We start from the raw sequence: 15,937 nt of genomic DNA on the forward strand, positions 1-15,937 counted from the left end.
TTATTGTGACCCCCATTTTGCCCATGAGAAAAACAGGTTCAGAGGAGTTAAGTAAAAGGTTCATTGATTCAGAGTTGGAACGGAGCTTGGCATCCATCTAGTCAACTCCTTCATTTTAGGGTTGGGGAAATTGAGGCTCAGAGGAGCTGAGTGACTGGTCCAAGGTCATGCAGATAGTAGGTGTGGTAGATCTGGAATTTCAACTTGAGTACTGGAGTCAGGAGGACTTGAGTTCAAATCCAGCCTCAGCACCCTGAGCAAGTCACTTCATCCTGTTTGCCTCAGTTTCCTCATCTGTAAAATGAGATGGAGATGGAAATGGCAAACCACTCCAGATCTTTGCTACAAAAACCCAGAATAGGGTCACAAAGAGTCAGACATGCCTGAAAATGACTAAACAACCACTTTGATTCCAGCTCTACTGGGTGTGTCACTACGTGATGCTACATCTCCACACTCAGTGTTTAAGGAAAGATTTAAGGCCAAGTCTCTCCAGGCTGAGTCCAAGTCTGGTGCTCTTACTGGTCTCTCGTATAAAGCACCAAACAAATGTAAGCTATTCTTCATAATTTCAAGTGACAAATATTAACTGAGAGCCTACTATGTGTAAGGCACTGGTGCTAGGGGCTGCAAAAAGTTCTCTCCTTCCCCACTGCCCAGAATTTAGATGTCTAGTAAGGGAAACAAGACATTTAATGATCAGATATGCCAGGGGGTCTGTGAATGTGGGGGAAAATGACTATTTAGATATAATTTGTTTCCTTTTGCAATTCTATGTATTTTATTTTATGCATTTAAAAACTTTATTCTGATAAGGGATCGAGAGGCTTTACCAGAATGCCAATGGGGTCCATGATACATCTTTGTAATGGGGATGAAGACACATACAGGGAGTGGAAAGCAGGTTGGGGAGAGGACAGGGAGTCAGGTAAGCATAGCTGGGATCCCTCAAGAAATGGTGCTATAGGCTAGGGATGCACCAATCAGGACAATGGCCCTAAGAAAGGAGGCTTCTTGAGGGTGAGAAGGATGCTGGCAAGTTGATGGAGAAGTGTGGAGAGCCATTTGAGCTGAGATCGAAGTGAGTATGGCTGAGGACTGCTTCTTTTGAAATTGTCGTGTTTGTCCTTTGTTCTCAAAGAGGACCATGACATCAGGGAAGATGACATGACTTGCAGTTGACTTTGGTTTGAGTGGGGGAGGGCTGTGCAAGGTCACTGGCCTCACTTTCTCCTCCCACTTCTCATGAAATGGTGGGAAGTGGGAGGTGGGAAAATATAGTCTGTGTTTGGGAAATAGCAAGTCCTCTACTGCAGCTTGAGAGCAGTTAGTTGTTGTTGTTGTTGTTGTTGTTGGTGGTGGTGGTGGTCCTTCATTCTTGAAGAGGGCAATTGGCTTCATAAAGGTGTGTCTTGACTTGCTCGTAAATTGAATTTAAGTGAGGTTGAGCTGCACAGTTGTCAGCCCCATTCTATGAATGGGGAGGAGGAAGAAATATGGCTAGAAAAGGAGGCTGTGGCTGCTTACTCTTGGATTTTCTCACATCTCCAGCTAGATCCTGGGAGTCTTAGCTTGCTAGGTATTTGGTGGTCAGAGAAATGACTTGTGTTCTTTCCCACAGTCACAGAATCACATAATGTCAAAACTCAGAAGGGACTTTAGAACCATATAGTCATAGAAGAATGGATTTGGGGTCAGGAAAATCTAAGTTCAAATCTTGCCTCAAACACTTACTGTGTGATTCGGGGCAAATCCTTCAAACTCTCTGAATCTTGGTCACCTCACCTCTAAAATGGGGATTAAAGTAGTACTTACTTCCCAGAATTGTTGTGATGATTAAATGAAATCATTTGATCAAAGTTCTTTGTGAACCTCAAAAAGTTATATAAATGTGAGCCGTAAGCCCAATCTAGCCTACCTCTCATTTTATGGAGAAGGAGAAGTGACTCACCCAGGGTAACACATCAAGTGGCAGAAATAAGACTCCTCCCCACCACCCTTTGGTCTTCTTGGTCTTCTCACCTTAAGTCCAAAACTCTTCCCACTAACCGTGGGTATTACCCAACAAACTAGGGACCCGATAGAACTTACAAAAAGGGTGATCAGGAAAAATGAAGGGGAACATAATAGCAAGACAATGTCACACATTGTTCACTTCTTTAATTTTTAAAAATGAGTAAGCAGACAAAAATTTTTTTGTGCCCTTTGAATACCAAATAAATTCTTCGGCGGTGTAGAACTGTAATACAACCCTTTCTTTTAATAATACTGTAAATATCTCTGAAAGGATCTATTGCTTCTATATGAATATCAAAAAAAGTCATCACCACAAGGACATAATGCTCTTTTGTGTCATTTTTTTGTTTCCGAAGAAGGTACACAAATACTAGTAGGAAATTTGAAAAAAAAATCCCTCCTGTGTGCCATGAATAAAATGAATAAAATTTTAAGTTGTGCAGGTGTTAAATGCACACAAATTGAGCCCCCAGAATGTTAGTAACTTCAGACCATGTGGTCCCACATGTATGTATATAAAGCTGTTGATGTCTATAGCAGCAGAGTCAGAAGATGTTCCGAACCCAGGATTTATTGGAATACTTACTTGGTGAAGATGGATAGAAATGAACCCAAGGCATAGGGCATAAGTGGAGATTCAAGATCCCTGAGGAGGCATCTTGCTACCTTTCTGGAGATATGTTGCTAGCTCAGGATGAGGGATGAAGAGGGGGAGCCTGGGCCATGGAGAACTGGAGGCCAATAAGACAAAAATAACAGAACTGGGGATACAGATAGTTTCTGGCCAGAGCAGATAAATGAGCTAGCTTTGGAAACTTTAGGATAAAATCATGTTTTATTTCCTTCAAATATTATGATGTAAACTTCCCCAGTGTGCCATAAATTAAAAGTTCTGATTTTGGAAAGCTCACAGCTCCAGGAAACATAGGAAACAGGATGGAGCCTTACAATCATCCCATCCAAAATTCTCATTTTATAGATGAAATAACTGAGACACAGAGGAGAGGGATGTGATTTACTCAGGGCTGTCAGCTAGTTAATGGCAAGAGGTTAAAAAGTCCTCCTAAAATTAAAATGATAATTAAGAAACAAATAAATCAGTTTGAAAAAAATCAACCAAATAAGAATGGAGGCATGTGCTTAAAAGCTACCAAGCAAGATCAAAGAATCCATTTGATTACAGTTTAGTCTAAATACCTCCTTCAGAAACCATGCTCATTTGTGGCAAGAGGTTTTTTTTTTTAAACTTGGGGCTGCCTATATTTCCCTGGACACAGGGCCACTTGGAAGGGACTAAGAAAGAATTAAGTATTAGGAATAAAAATGAAAGATTTGGCACTTGGCTATTGACAGAGAAGGCAGGCATTATCTTGGAAGAGAGAAATAGTGGAGAGTTGGAGCAACCGTTTACAGAGGAAGGGGGCTAAAAGACTCTTGTACTGTTGTTGGCTAATAGAAGGTGAGAGTCTTGGAAAATAAGAGGTGAAGATAAGTCAAAGCAGAGGGAGAGAGGGAGGGCTCAAATAACATGAAGGAAATATTAAGGGGGTGGAGAACATGCTTACAACATCTGAATCAGAAAAATCTGTCATTTCCAGACTCTCCCTCCCATGACCCAACCATTCCTCCACCCCCTGCCCAAGCCAGAGGGAAGAAATAGCAAAATGATCTGGAAACACGAACCCAAGCAAGCGACCAACCATAAAGAAGGATCATAGAATGTTAGTGCTTAAAGGAACTCTTTAAGACCATTTAGCTCAACCCATTCATTTTATAGAGGAAGACACTGAGACCCAGGTAGGTGAAGAGCCATCCAAGCTAACCACACAATGAAACAGTCAGTCCTATGTGCTAAGAAATGTGAAAGGCTTGGAAAAAAGCATCATGGAAAGGATGAAATCACTTAGGGCTGAAGGATATTTTATATAGATGCAGTACAACATGGCAATGACTGTCTGGTCTTTTGAAAAAAATAAATTCACATCTATAGATTTTTCAATATTAAAAAAACAAGAATGAAGCAAATGATTTCCATAATCTGGTTTGCTTTTTAACATATAGGCATTTGCTAAGCTCCCTAAGATATGGGGGTGGGGCAAGTTTTGTTTTGTTTTTTGGTTTGGGCCTGTGATTTCATCAATACACAAAGAAATTCCCTCTATCAAAGTAAATCTTCAACTGCTCTGCCACTTAAAGCCTCAGGGAATTGCATGGGACACTGAGAAGTTAAGAGACTTGTCCAGGGTCACACAGACAATATCAGAGGGGAGACCTGAACCCAGGTCTCTTGATTCTAAGGCTGCCTCTCTAGCTTAGGGGTACCTGCAAATCCAAAAATATTCTTAGTTGGCTTGAGTCGTGTGTGTACTAGATATGGGGATGATTCTAGCTCCCAGGTCTAATTAAAAACATACAACAAAAAGCAAGACAGTGACAGGATGTTAGAAAAGACCTTAAGGAGCATACAATCCAAAATCCTTATTTTTACAGATGAGGAAACTGAGGTCCAAAGAGAGGAAATTACTTGCTTAAGATCTTACTCATGGCAGAAGTTTGGCAAGAATTTGGGACTTGCTCAGGTTTCTTTCCATTCTGCTTTCCTCTCTTAGGTAGTATGAGACCAGTGCCTTGAAATATTCAAGAAATGCCACCCTGATTGGAGTAGCATGATAAAGGGGTTTCAAACATGTCCATCTACCCCATTACCCTAGTCCAATTACTTTTCAAATACAATAGTGGGCTGAAGGTCAGCATTTCTAGAAAAGACAGAATAAAACTCATCACATTAACTAGTTCTTTTTCTAATTAACCCTCTCCATTGGCTAAAGGGAGTTGGCCCTTCTCTCATTATTCCTTTGTTTATAGAATGAAACAGAAACAACAGATGATGTTTCCATCCAAAGTGGAAGATAAATATTGATGCAGGTATAAAAGACAGCCTAGACCAGAGCAAGAAAGGCTGGGGAGGAGGGACTCCTTAGGTATTTGGAGTAGTAAGACCCAGTTGGTCCAACTTGACCTGAAGCTTGTTAGGCTAAAAAGTAAAAAGCCCCACAAACAGTGACCTTGATGCTGATTTGAAGGGTTATCATCTCTCAGCTATGGCCTCCCACCAACCACATCTTGGCTGGATCTATGGCTTTGAGATTAGAAAAAAGGAGAAGGTCAGGTGGGAAGGGACTTCAGAGGTTACCTTGTCCAGTGCCCTCATTGTACAGATGAGGGACATGGGCGCAAAGAAAGGGAGGGTAACTTAGCCCAACTCACACAGTAAGTAACTGGAGAAGGTGAAAGTCAAGCTTAGGGTTCCTCATGTCCATGTCCAGGCCTGTGGAGACTGTCTTTGCTACCAAGCTGCCCAACTTTCCACCTGCTCGTCTGTAAAATGAAGGGCTTGGACTCAATTTTCTCCAAATTCTCTTCAAGTTCTAAATCCCATGATATGGAGGCTGGGGCTCAAATGAAGATGATAAGAACTGAGTGGAAGCTTCCCTCCAGTGTACAGAGAAGGAAACAATAGTCCCCTTTATAGACATACATTGGAAAGGAAATGGCCCACAGTGGTCTGTGGAAATGGATTAGAAGCATAAGGAGAGCTACTCAATGCCACCCCATCCCCAAGACCCAAGTATAAAAGGTTGACAGTACATTATACAGACCTTCCTAACTCCTAGAAAATGACAATTAAAATCACCACATTACAAGAAGTTTTTGCTAGCATCCCATACAATATTATCTCTCTGTGACTGTTACTTACATAATAATTAAAAATGATGACTTTTAAACAAGTATACAGTGTTCACTTTAAAATTAACTTGTTAATAATTTTTGTGCAAAACAAGCGAACTCCTATAATTAAGTGAAGTAGTTTATTTCTTCATTTATAAAAAAAATCCCGGTCGAAGAGAGGTCTCTCAGAAATGTGTCTCTTTTTCTGTGATGGCAGAAATGTTTCCATCCCCTTTGAGTTTGGCATCACAGTCATTTAGAGTAACCGTTCTTGCGCTGGCGCCAAGCTTCCCTCTCATCTTCAGGTCTGGGCTGGGCACTATCAACTTCCTGAATTTCTGTGTGATGAAAGAAGACAAGAGCTGGGTAAAGATGTTCCTGGACTCTTGTCCCGGCTGTCTGTCCAACCCATACCAGCCCCCACCCTGCTTTCCTAGAACCATAGATTCAGAGGTAGGAAGGACCTTGGTTGTGTTCTAGTCCAACTACTCTCACTTTCTAGATGCAGAAACTGCATCTTGGAGAAAGGAAGTGAATTGCCAAGGTCATGTGGCTGGTCAGTATCTGAAGTAGTACTTGAAACCCAGATCTTCTAAATCTAATGGTCTTTTCCCCAGGCAACATGGACATACATACACACACACACACACACACACACACACAACTGAGAGTTTGCTTCTCATCTCCTCTAGGGACTTGGTCACCCAGTGGGTGAGTAGCAGAGCTGGGTCTAGAAGCAAACTCTATTTGTTTAACTCTCATTCCCTTGAGGTCATTCTTCCAGGGAAGATGGTCCAACGTCCCTTAACCTCCCTGTAAAACGGGAATAACAATCGCATCTACCTTCCAGGGTCATTGTGATAGTCATGCCCGATAGGTATCACAAACTCAGCGCGTCCAAAACAGAATCTTTGCTCTCAAGTCCTCCCTTCTCAATTTCCCATGTTGTTGTCAAGATAGGCCAACATTCTTGGCATCATTCTTGACTCTGTACCTAAACTCACTCCACATATCTGATCTGTTGTCAAATCTTGTCATCTCTATCTTTATAATTACTTTCCTAAAAGTTCCCTTCTCTCTGCTCACCCAGTCACCAACATACCACCTCTCGCTTGGACAATTGAGATAGTCTTTGAATGGGCCTCACAGCTTCTCTGCACTCCAACCCACCCTCCATAGAACTGCCTAGATGACATCCTCAAATGCAAGTCTGACCATGTCACTCCCCCCATTCACTAAATTCTAGTTGCTTCCTATGACCCCCAGGATCAAATATAAAATCCTCTGTTTAGTATTTAAAGCCTTTCACAACCTGGCCCCTTCTCACCTTTCCAGTCTTCTCACACTTTACTTACACTTTACTTACACTTTGCTTATTTACACTTTACTTACACTTCACTTATTTACACTTTACTTACACTTTACTTATAGTTTACTTACACTTTACTTACACTTACACTTCACTTACACTTCACTTCACTTACACTTCACTTCACTTACACTTACACTTCATTTACACTTCACTTACACTTACTTATACTTACACTTACACTTATACTTTACTTACACTTTACTTATTTACACTTTACTTACACTTTATTTGCTCACGCTTTACTTACACTTTACTTCTATGATCCAGCTACAGCTGCTTGCTGTTCCTCATGTGTGGCACTCCATTTCCTTATTTTTCACACTCACTTTCTGTCATTCATGCCTGGAATGCTCTCCCTCCTCACCTCTGACTCCTTTTTCCCAACTCAAATCCCACCTTCTCCTTTCCTTGTCCATTTGCATGTCATCTCCCCCATTAGAATGTGAGCTCCTGGAGGTCATGAACTGTGTTTCTGACTTTCTTTTTGTCTTTCCAGTGCTTAGCTCGTGCCTGGTACACTGCAAGTGCTTAGTAAATTCTTGTTGGGTATCTAAAGAACTGTGTAAACTTTAGCTCTATGTCAGTTATTCCCTATGAGAATGAGCATTAGGGCTACATTGTCCATAAGTAGTGTTCATGACTAACCATGGTATAGTCACTAAACAAATAGAAATAATCTTAGAATGTCAAGGCTGGAAGGAACACTGAGTACAAGTCCCCCATTCTATGGATGAACTAAGTAAACCCGAGAAGGGAAATGAATCACCCAAGATCATATGGTAAATTAGTGGATAGACCCTAGATCTAATGTGTAGTCCAGTTCTTGGGCCTCTTCTTCTGGCATCCCCTTCTAAGGGCACCTCTAAAGTCTCCCAGTCACCCTCTTCTTTAAATCATTGTTGCGCTACTTAAATATGAGGACTGTCACCTTAAGAATTGACCTTTAGACAAGTAGTCTGAGTCAACTGGGCAGTTAGGTCATGCAGATCATAGAGTGCTGGACCTGGAGTCAGGGAGACCTGAGTTCAAATCCCACTTTGACTAGGGGTAAGTCATTTAACTTCTTTTTGCCTCAGTTTTCTCATTTGCAAAATGAGGATAAGAATAGCACCTGCTACTTGGGGTAAGTAGATAAAATGAGATAATATTTAGAAAGTGTTTTGCAAAACTTGAATTTTTATAATTCTTATAATAATTAGCATTCCAAGATAGGACTTTAGAACTGAAGGAAATTTAGAGGTCACTTAGTCCAAATCTTTTATTTTACACATAAGAAAACTAAGGCCTAGGGAGATAAGATCCCTTTTCTAATTGGGTTTTAAGATACGTTCTTGCCTTGGGAAGTCACTTGGTGGTTTAGCAAAGGGTCTCTATTCTTCCTCGCCTAGTAATCCTAAATTCTGGTGCCTAAAGTCATCTTCAGAGAAATTTGCATCTGTCAACATTTCTGAGCCCTGACAACCCAGTGGGAACCTTGGGGTATTTTCTCAGTGGGGAAGGTGATAATGTTTCAAGTGAAAGTTTCCATTGAAGATATAAGCTGGCGTGATGTCCCAGAGTGTTAACAAAACAACCTGGTGACCGACAATCTCTTTACAAGTAAGAGAACTGTCAGTGCTGCAGGGCTCTTAGCTCCAGAAATAACCACCATCCTTGCAGAAAAAAGGCATGAAGAGAAGGTCATTTTTCCACCTGGCCTGAGGCCCTGTGGCAGGCCAACGGACTGTGCTTTCTGTAAGGAGACACTCATGAGTGTGGCAGCTGTCCTACCCCCCAAGAAAACAGCAGTTACGGCAGCACTGAGTCCTCTTCAAGGACCACAGATTCTCAGTGATTCTAGGAATCCACATTTCAACTTAAAGACCTCTACTCTAAGTTCCAAATGCAAACAAAACAAAATTAAACAAATGAACAAAAAACAAGCACGTTCCTCACTTAAGTTCCACTTTTCTCTCCACCCTCCTCACCACGACCTGAGTTCATGCTTCTTTCGCCTCTTGAGTTTTTCTGCCTCCTCCCCCCCACCCGGCCACAATTCTCCAATCCATTCTCCAATGAGCTGCCAAAATAATCTTCCTAAAGCACAGATTGGGTGGGATTGACCATAGCATTGAGCTCCTCATCTCTAAAAAGGACATCTCTACTCATCTCTCTTCTTTTGGAGCAAGTTGGTTCTTTACAATTTCACAAAATTCCTTCTAAATTGTTGTGTAGTTCTTTTTTTCACTTACATTGATGCAGCTCTTGCGTATGTTGTTTTCCTGGCCCTATTTACCTCAGTTTTCATCACTTCATCTATTTTCCCATGTTTCTCTGTATTTATACTGTTTGTTGTTTCTTATAGCATTAAATTCATGTACCACAACGTGTTTAATCATTTTTTCTAATTGATGGCTATCTCTTTTGTTTCTTTCTTCCTTTCTTTCTTTTTACCACCATGAAAAAATGTTGCCATAAATATTTTGATATATATGGAACCTTTCTTTTCTATGTGACTCTTTTAGAGCATATGCCTAGCAATGTAATCTGAGTAAAAGGGGATAAACACTTTAGTCACTCTATTTGCATAATTCCAAATTGTTTCCCAGAATTATTGTAACAATTCACAACTCCACCAACAATGAATTAGTGTGACCATCTTTCCGCAATTCCTTCAACATTGACTATTTCTATTTTTTAGTCATCTTTGCCAACTTGCTGGGTGTATATCAAAACCTTGGGATTGTTTTGGATTGCATTTCTTTTAGTATTAGTGACCTGGAACATTCTTTTATATGGCTGTTAATTGCTATTCTTCTTTTAAGAATTATGGATTCATATCCTTTAACTTTTTCTTTTTGGGGAATCACTTTTGTTTCTATATATTTTTGTTAATTTTCTCTACATTTGGACATTAAACCATTATCAACGATATTTGATGCATAGCTTTTCTCCCCCAGTTGACTATTTCCTTTCATTCATCCTTAGACGAATTAATTTTGTTTGTGCAAAGGTTTTTTAATTTCATGTAATCAAAATTATTTATTTTACCTTTTGTAATTGTTTCCATCTCATTTGGTTAATAATTTATCCCCTACACCTATAGCTGTGAAAGATGTGTGATGTGTTTCTTTTTAAAATATTTTTAATAGCATGACCTTTCATCCATTTTGAATTTATTATAGAAATAAAAACAAATAAATGTTACAAAATGTAGCACCCAACCTGTTTTCTCCCAGACTGCTTCGCAGTTTTTCTAGCAGTACCTGTCAAATAGTGAGCTCTTTCCTAGGTATTTTATGTTTTCAGGTTGACTAAGTTATTAAGTTCAATTACTTCTGACTCATCCTTGTCTAGCCTGTTCCATTGATCTGCTTTTTCAATTTTTTTTACTAGTGGCCCCAGGTCACCCTTGAAGAGTATAAACTATAGACAAGCTATACACCAGTCATCGATTTCAAATGGAGGGGGGAGTTTCCACCACAGGAGGCTCACCCCAACCAATAAAATCATAGACGTGGACCTAAATATAATTATACACAATCACACAACATACATATATTCATACATATATGTGGGTAAATAGATAATAGCTAGATAGACAGATGTTCACACATACAAACATATACACATATAATACATGCATACCATACATCTCTACATACATATCTTCACATATGTACATATATAGCTGATGTCTAGCCATATACACACATACACACATGTGTGTATATATACATATATACATACACATACATACACACATACAGATGTATATGGCTAGGCCTCGGATTTCATTCATATGGGGAATTCCCAATGAGGAAACTGGCAATGCAGACTGACTTCTGTTCTGCAACTTGTAGTTTTAAAGAGCTTCCTGGGGTACTGAGAGATTAAGTAAGTTACTCAGAGTCACACAGCCAGTCTGTATCAGAGGCATGTTTTGAACCCAGGTCTTCATGAGTCTAAAGCTAATCTTCTGTCTACTATGTCACAAGGCCTTTTGGTTCAAATATTATGGTCCAAAGCCAGATCTCTTTCCACTACAGCACACTGCCTTGTTATTATCCTCTGTAAAATGAAAAGACAATGCATTTACTATCTACCTCAAAGAACTGTCATGACAAAAGCAATCTGTAAATAGTGAGGAGCTAAATGCATATGAACAATTGTTCTTTTCACCCTAAAGTCAGGAAGACCTGAGTTCAAATCAAATCAAAGTCAGGCATTTGCAAACTGTGTAAGTTTATTAGCTACTTACCTTGGGCAAGTCACCTAACCTCTATTTGCTTCAATTTCTTCAACTGTAAAATTGGGATAATAATAACACCTACCTCAAAGAATTGTTGTAAGGATCAAATAAGATAATATTTGTAAAAAGTACTTAACACAGTGCCTGGCACGTAGTAAATGTTATACAAATGCTAGGTCCCCAGATTTTTGTTACAGTATCAATACATACATACCTTAGAACCATGACTACCGGAAAGAGCCCAGTTTGAAAGTCTTCCCTTCTATGTGTGATCTTTTCCTCACATATCCACCTGGCAGATCTCCCTTTTCCATGGCTGGATGGTAGGGCCCAATTATCACTCACCTCCAAGAGTGTTCCCTCAATCTGCCACATCTTGAGGACAATCCACAGTGGAATGCAGACCATGGAGGAGAGTGCCATCATCCATCCAATTCCATATCCCCAGCTGGGGTATGTATACACATTGTTGTACTTGAGCGGTTTGTATTTCACCAGGAAGAAGACGAAGATTCCCTGAAAGATGGAAGAGCAGCCTGGTCACTAGGATGGAAATCACTTCAGGAGCATTCCTTTCCAGGAGACACCCAACTATGCTTCCCCAAGGAAATCCTAGCTTAGAGAGGGGTGCACCATGTAAAGTCTCACAGTCCCTGGAACATAGATGATGTATGCACTTATATGCATGCAACTATAAACTTTATATGCTTTTTACATAGTTATCTCCCAATGAATGTAAACTCATTGCCAGTAGGGCTTGTTTCATTCTTTGTACTTGTATCCCCAGTGTCTAACACATAGTGCCTAATAAATATTTGTTCATTGATTGATACGTAGGGACTGAAGTGGCTTTTGTAAGCAGGTGCCCATTGGAGAGCGTGCAGCCAGAGCTCCTTGTTGGTCCTGCTTGGTCAACCACATGTTCAGCCATGCTTTCCCTCACTTTGCCTCTTCACTCATTGCATTCCCACCCATCCTTCAAATGTCCATTTCCTTTTTCATTCAGGATTATACTCAACTTTGCCAGGTAAGTTATTCTTGGATGCAACCCCAACTCCTATGTTCTTTGAAATATAATGTTCCAAGACCTACTGTTTTTTAGTGTAGAAGCTGCTATGTCTTGTGAATTCCTGAATGTTTTTCCAGAGTTTTTTTCTTGTTGCTTGCAATATTCTCTCTTTGACCTGGGAATTTGGAAACTTGACTGACATTCCTCTAAGTTTTCTTCCCAGGATTTCTTTCAGAGAGTGATAAGGCATGACTCAAATGCACCTCCTTCTAGAAGCCTTCTCCAATCCTAACAGTCAGGAGTGACCTTCCCCTCCTCTAGACTCATATGATACTTAGCTCTCACCTCTACGAAGCACCTATGTGTTATTTTGTACTATGGTTGTGTGTGTGTGTGTGTGTGTGTGTTGTATCTTTACTGTACTGTATGCTCAATGAGGACAGGGATGGTCCAAGTGTGAGTCTAGCACAGTCTTTGATTGAGAAAGGAACCGCCCAGGATAGTCCCAGGCAATATGGACCTGTTGTCTGAAAAGAACACGCCATTCATTGTCTCAGGGTCTTAGAGCTATAAGGCAGAGGGAGACTGACTGATGAGGAAATACTCACTGCACAGATGCCTGGGGTCACCACCTTCCAGCACCACTTTATTAGGGATAGTGGCTTATATCCAATCATGTCCTCAATGTTGTCATAAAAGCGATTACTTCCTGTACAAAAAATAATGTAAATTATAATAAAACAACTAACATTTCTATAGTGTCTTATGGTTTATAAAGCACTTTATACATGCCATCTAATTTTATTCTCATAAGAATCCAGCAAGGAAGGCACTATTTTTATCCCCATTTTATAGATGAATAAACTGAGGCTGGGAAAAATTATGTGGCTTGCTGGTGATCATACCTGAAGCGGCATTAGAATACAGGTCATGCTGAATCCAAGTAAAGGGCTTTATCCACTGTATTACCCTTCTCACTCCCCCATGCGTAGAAGACACAATGAAGAATTCCCGTATTAGTCTACAAGGACTACATGGAAAGGCCAAAAGAATTGGGCTCTTAGTGTGGGGAAAAGAAAACTGAGGGCAAATGGATTTACTGTCATATCTTTGCATGGGAGGGGGACCATAGAAGTGAGCATTCTCTGCTCCCATTGAATACAGAAAGAGAGAAAAAGACTCAGGTTTCATAGGATTATAGATTTAGAACTGGAAAAGACCTTAGAGGTTATTGAGTTCAACCTCTTTTTTTTTGGAAGGGGGGAAGGTAGGGTTAAGTGACTTGCCCAAGGTCACACAGCTAGTAAGCGTGTCAAGTGTCTGAGGCCGGATTTGAACTCAGGTTGTCCTGACTCCAGGGCTGGTGCTTTACTCGCTACACCACCTAGCTGCCCCGAGTTCAAACTCTTAACAGTCCTACAGATGAAGAAACTGAGGCACAGAGAGGTTAAAGGGCTTGCCCATGATTGCATACCTAGTAAGTATTAAAGATTCAGGTATTTAATACTCAAGTTAGTATTTAATACTCAGGTCTTGAGCTCAGGTCTTCCCTGGACCCAGTGTTTTATCCAACATGCCACACTCCTCTCATTTAAACTACTGTAGGGATTTTGGTGAGATATTAGGAAGAATTCTTAACATCTATGAAAAGAATAATTCTTCATGAAATAATGGAAAGGACACTGGTGTTGGAATCTGAGGACCTGGGTTCAAATTTTTCCTTTGCAACTTACTACCTGTATGACTTTGGGAAACTCACAACTTCCTTGGGCCTTGGTTTCCTTGTTTGTAAAATGAGGAGTTGTACTAGATAAACCTTTGAAGTCTCTTGTAGCTCTGAATCTAAAAACTATGAAACCTATGCATGAATTGGAGTGGATGAGGATGAGGAAAGCCAGAGAGATAAAGGGGCAAGGTCTAGAATGTTGTAGTCACAGAGAACAAAACAGCAGATCCTGCCAGTCCTGATGCTTGCTTGGGCTCCTGCCCAGCTGCAGTCACATCAAGCATTGACTGCACAGAACAAAGAGCCTGTGCCTCCCACTGACTCCAGGGAACAGGTGTTATGGGTAGCAGCTGGCATAGGGGAAGAGATTTCATGGCAAATGGCAGCAGAGACTGGGGCAGGCTGATACTCACCATAAACCCAGCCAATGCAGACACATTCAAAGATAGCAACAAAGAGAAGGCACATCCCGCTGGCTGCATAGGAGTCAAACAGCTGGAAGATATACATGCCACCCTACAATTGAGACAGAAGGAGAGACAGAGGGGCAGGGTTAGTGTGGCAGCTTCATAAATAGCTTAGTCTGCATTTAAGCTCAGGGGCAGCTCTCATCTTGACCCCGGTGACTAATCTTCTCATCAGCATGAATCTTTTAGGAATGAGGCCGTGACTTGGGATGATTTTTTGACTTAGAGTCAGGATCTGGGCTTGTATCCCAAATCAATTAGTTGTGTGAGCTTCTGATTCGGAATCTTTCCCCCTTATTGTACCAAATAACTAACCCTCCTGTTACCTCAGGGTTAAGACTCTCCTCCCTGACCTAACTAAAATCAATTCTTCATTTTCCAATTCAAAGGTAATATCTCTCTGACCCTTCTTGCCAACTTTTGGGGTCAGTCTGGCTTATAGGCACCATTAGTCTTCTGCATTAGGAAGGCTCCTCTTTCTCCGCGGGTTCAGGCTGGTTCATATTCCTTACCACCATAAAAAAGTGTGACGTTCGCCTGAATGCTCCTCTAGCTAATAAGATCCAGAATATGTTACATATACAGTGATAACTACATAACATGAGGCGGTCTGACTCTGCCACTGACTCTAACCTTGAGAGAACGACTTCCCCTTCTCTGGGTCAGAGCTTCACCATCATCAAAATAACGGATTTAACTTGGATGATTTTTAAGGACCTTTCAAGCTTTAACCTTTGAAGGCTCCATGAAAATTGCCTTCAATTATAAGGGAAAGGTAATTTCTTCACAATAGGATGGAAGTGTTTTGGGGACAGGATGGAGAGAAGAGATGCATGACAGAAGGTATCTGGGCCATTCTGAGAAGGCTTTAATGGCTATGTGACCTTGTGAAAGTCACTTTCCCTCTTTGAGCCCCAGTTACACACTCTATAAAATAAATAAAGGTTTTAGATTAAATGACTTCTGCGATCTCTCCTGGTTCTGACATTTTTATGGATTTATGATATGAGTCCAAAGAGTCAGTTAAGATTTCTGGCTCTATTTCTTGTTTTCAAAGAATGATTTTTTTTACTTGTATTTTCACATGCAAAGTAAAACAGAAAAAGAGGCTTGTATGTGAACAAATTTCTATTATGTATAATTTCTTTTCTTTTAAAATATATAAATTCAGCATAGATTAAAGATTCAGAGCTGGAAGGGACTTTGCAGACCAACTAGTCCAACCTCTTATTATACAGATAAGGAAATTGAGCCATAGAAAGGGTTAAGTGTTTAAGTGACTTCCCCCATGTAACACTGGCATTCAGGATGAGCAGTAAGATTATGAACTGAAGTCCTCTGACTCCAAATTCAGCCAACTTTCAACTGTATGACTTATCATCTTTGA

General features: G+C 40.5%; 1 protein-coding gene across 1 annotated transcript in view; it reads right to left on the reverse strand.

Annotated features, from left to right (window-relative positions):
- Positions 1–2,143: 2,143 nt before the first annotated feature.
- Positions 2,144–15,937, reverse strand: part of SLC6A11 (solute carrier family 6 member 11) — a 174,503-nt gene continuing 160,709 nt past the window's right edge. Inside the window, exons 11-14 of the mRNA XM_036737659.1 lie at positions 14,497–14,599; positions 12,966–13,066; positions 11,694–11,864; positions 2,144–6,083 (exon numbers count right to left, since the gene is read on the reverse strand). Coding sequence (XP_036593554.1) covers positions 5,931–6,083; positions 11,694–11,864; positions 12,966–13,066; positions 14,497–14,599 — 528 coding nt within the window. The 3' untranslated portion in view covers positions 2,144–5,930. The remainder of the gene's footprint in view (positions 6,084–11,693; positions 11,865–12,965; positions 13,067–14,496; positions 14,600–15,937) is intronic.

Source organism: Trichosurus vulpecula, chromosome 9 (genome assembly GCF_011100635.1).
Source record: "Trichosurus vulpecula isolate mTriVul1 chromosome 9, mTriVul1.pri, whole genome shotgun sequence".
NCBI classification, from domain to species: Eukaryota; Metazoa; Chordata; class Mammalia; order Diprotodontia; family Phalangeridae; genus Trichosurus; species Trichosurus vulpecula.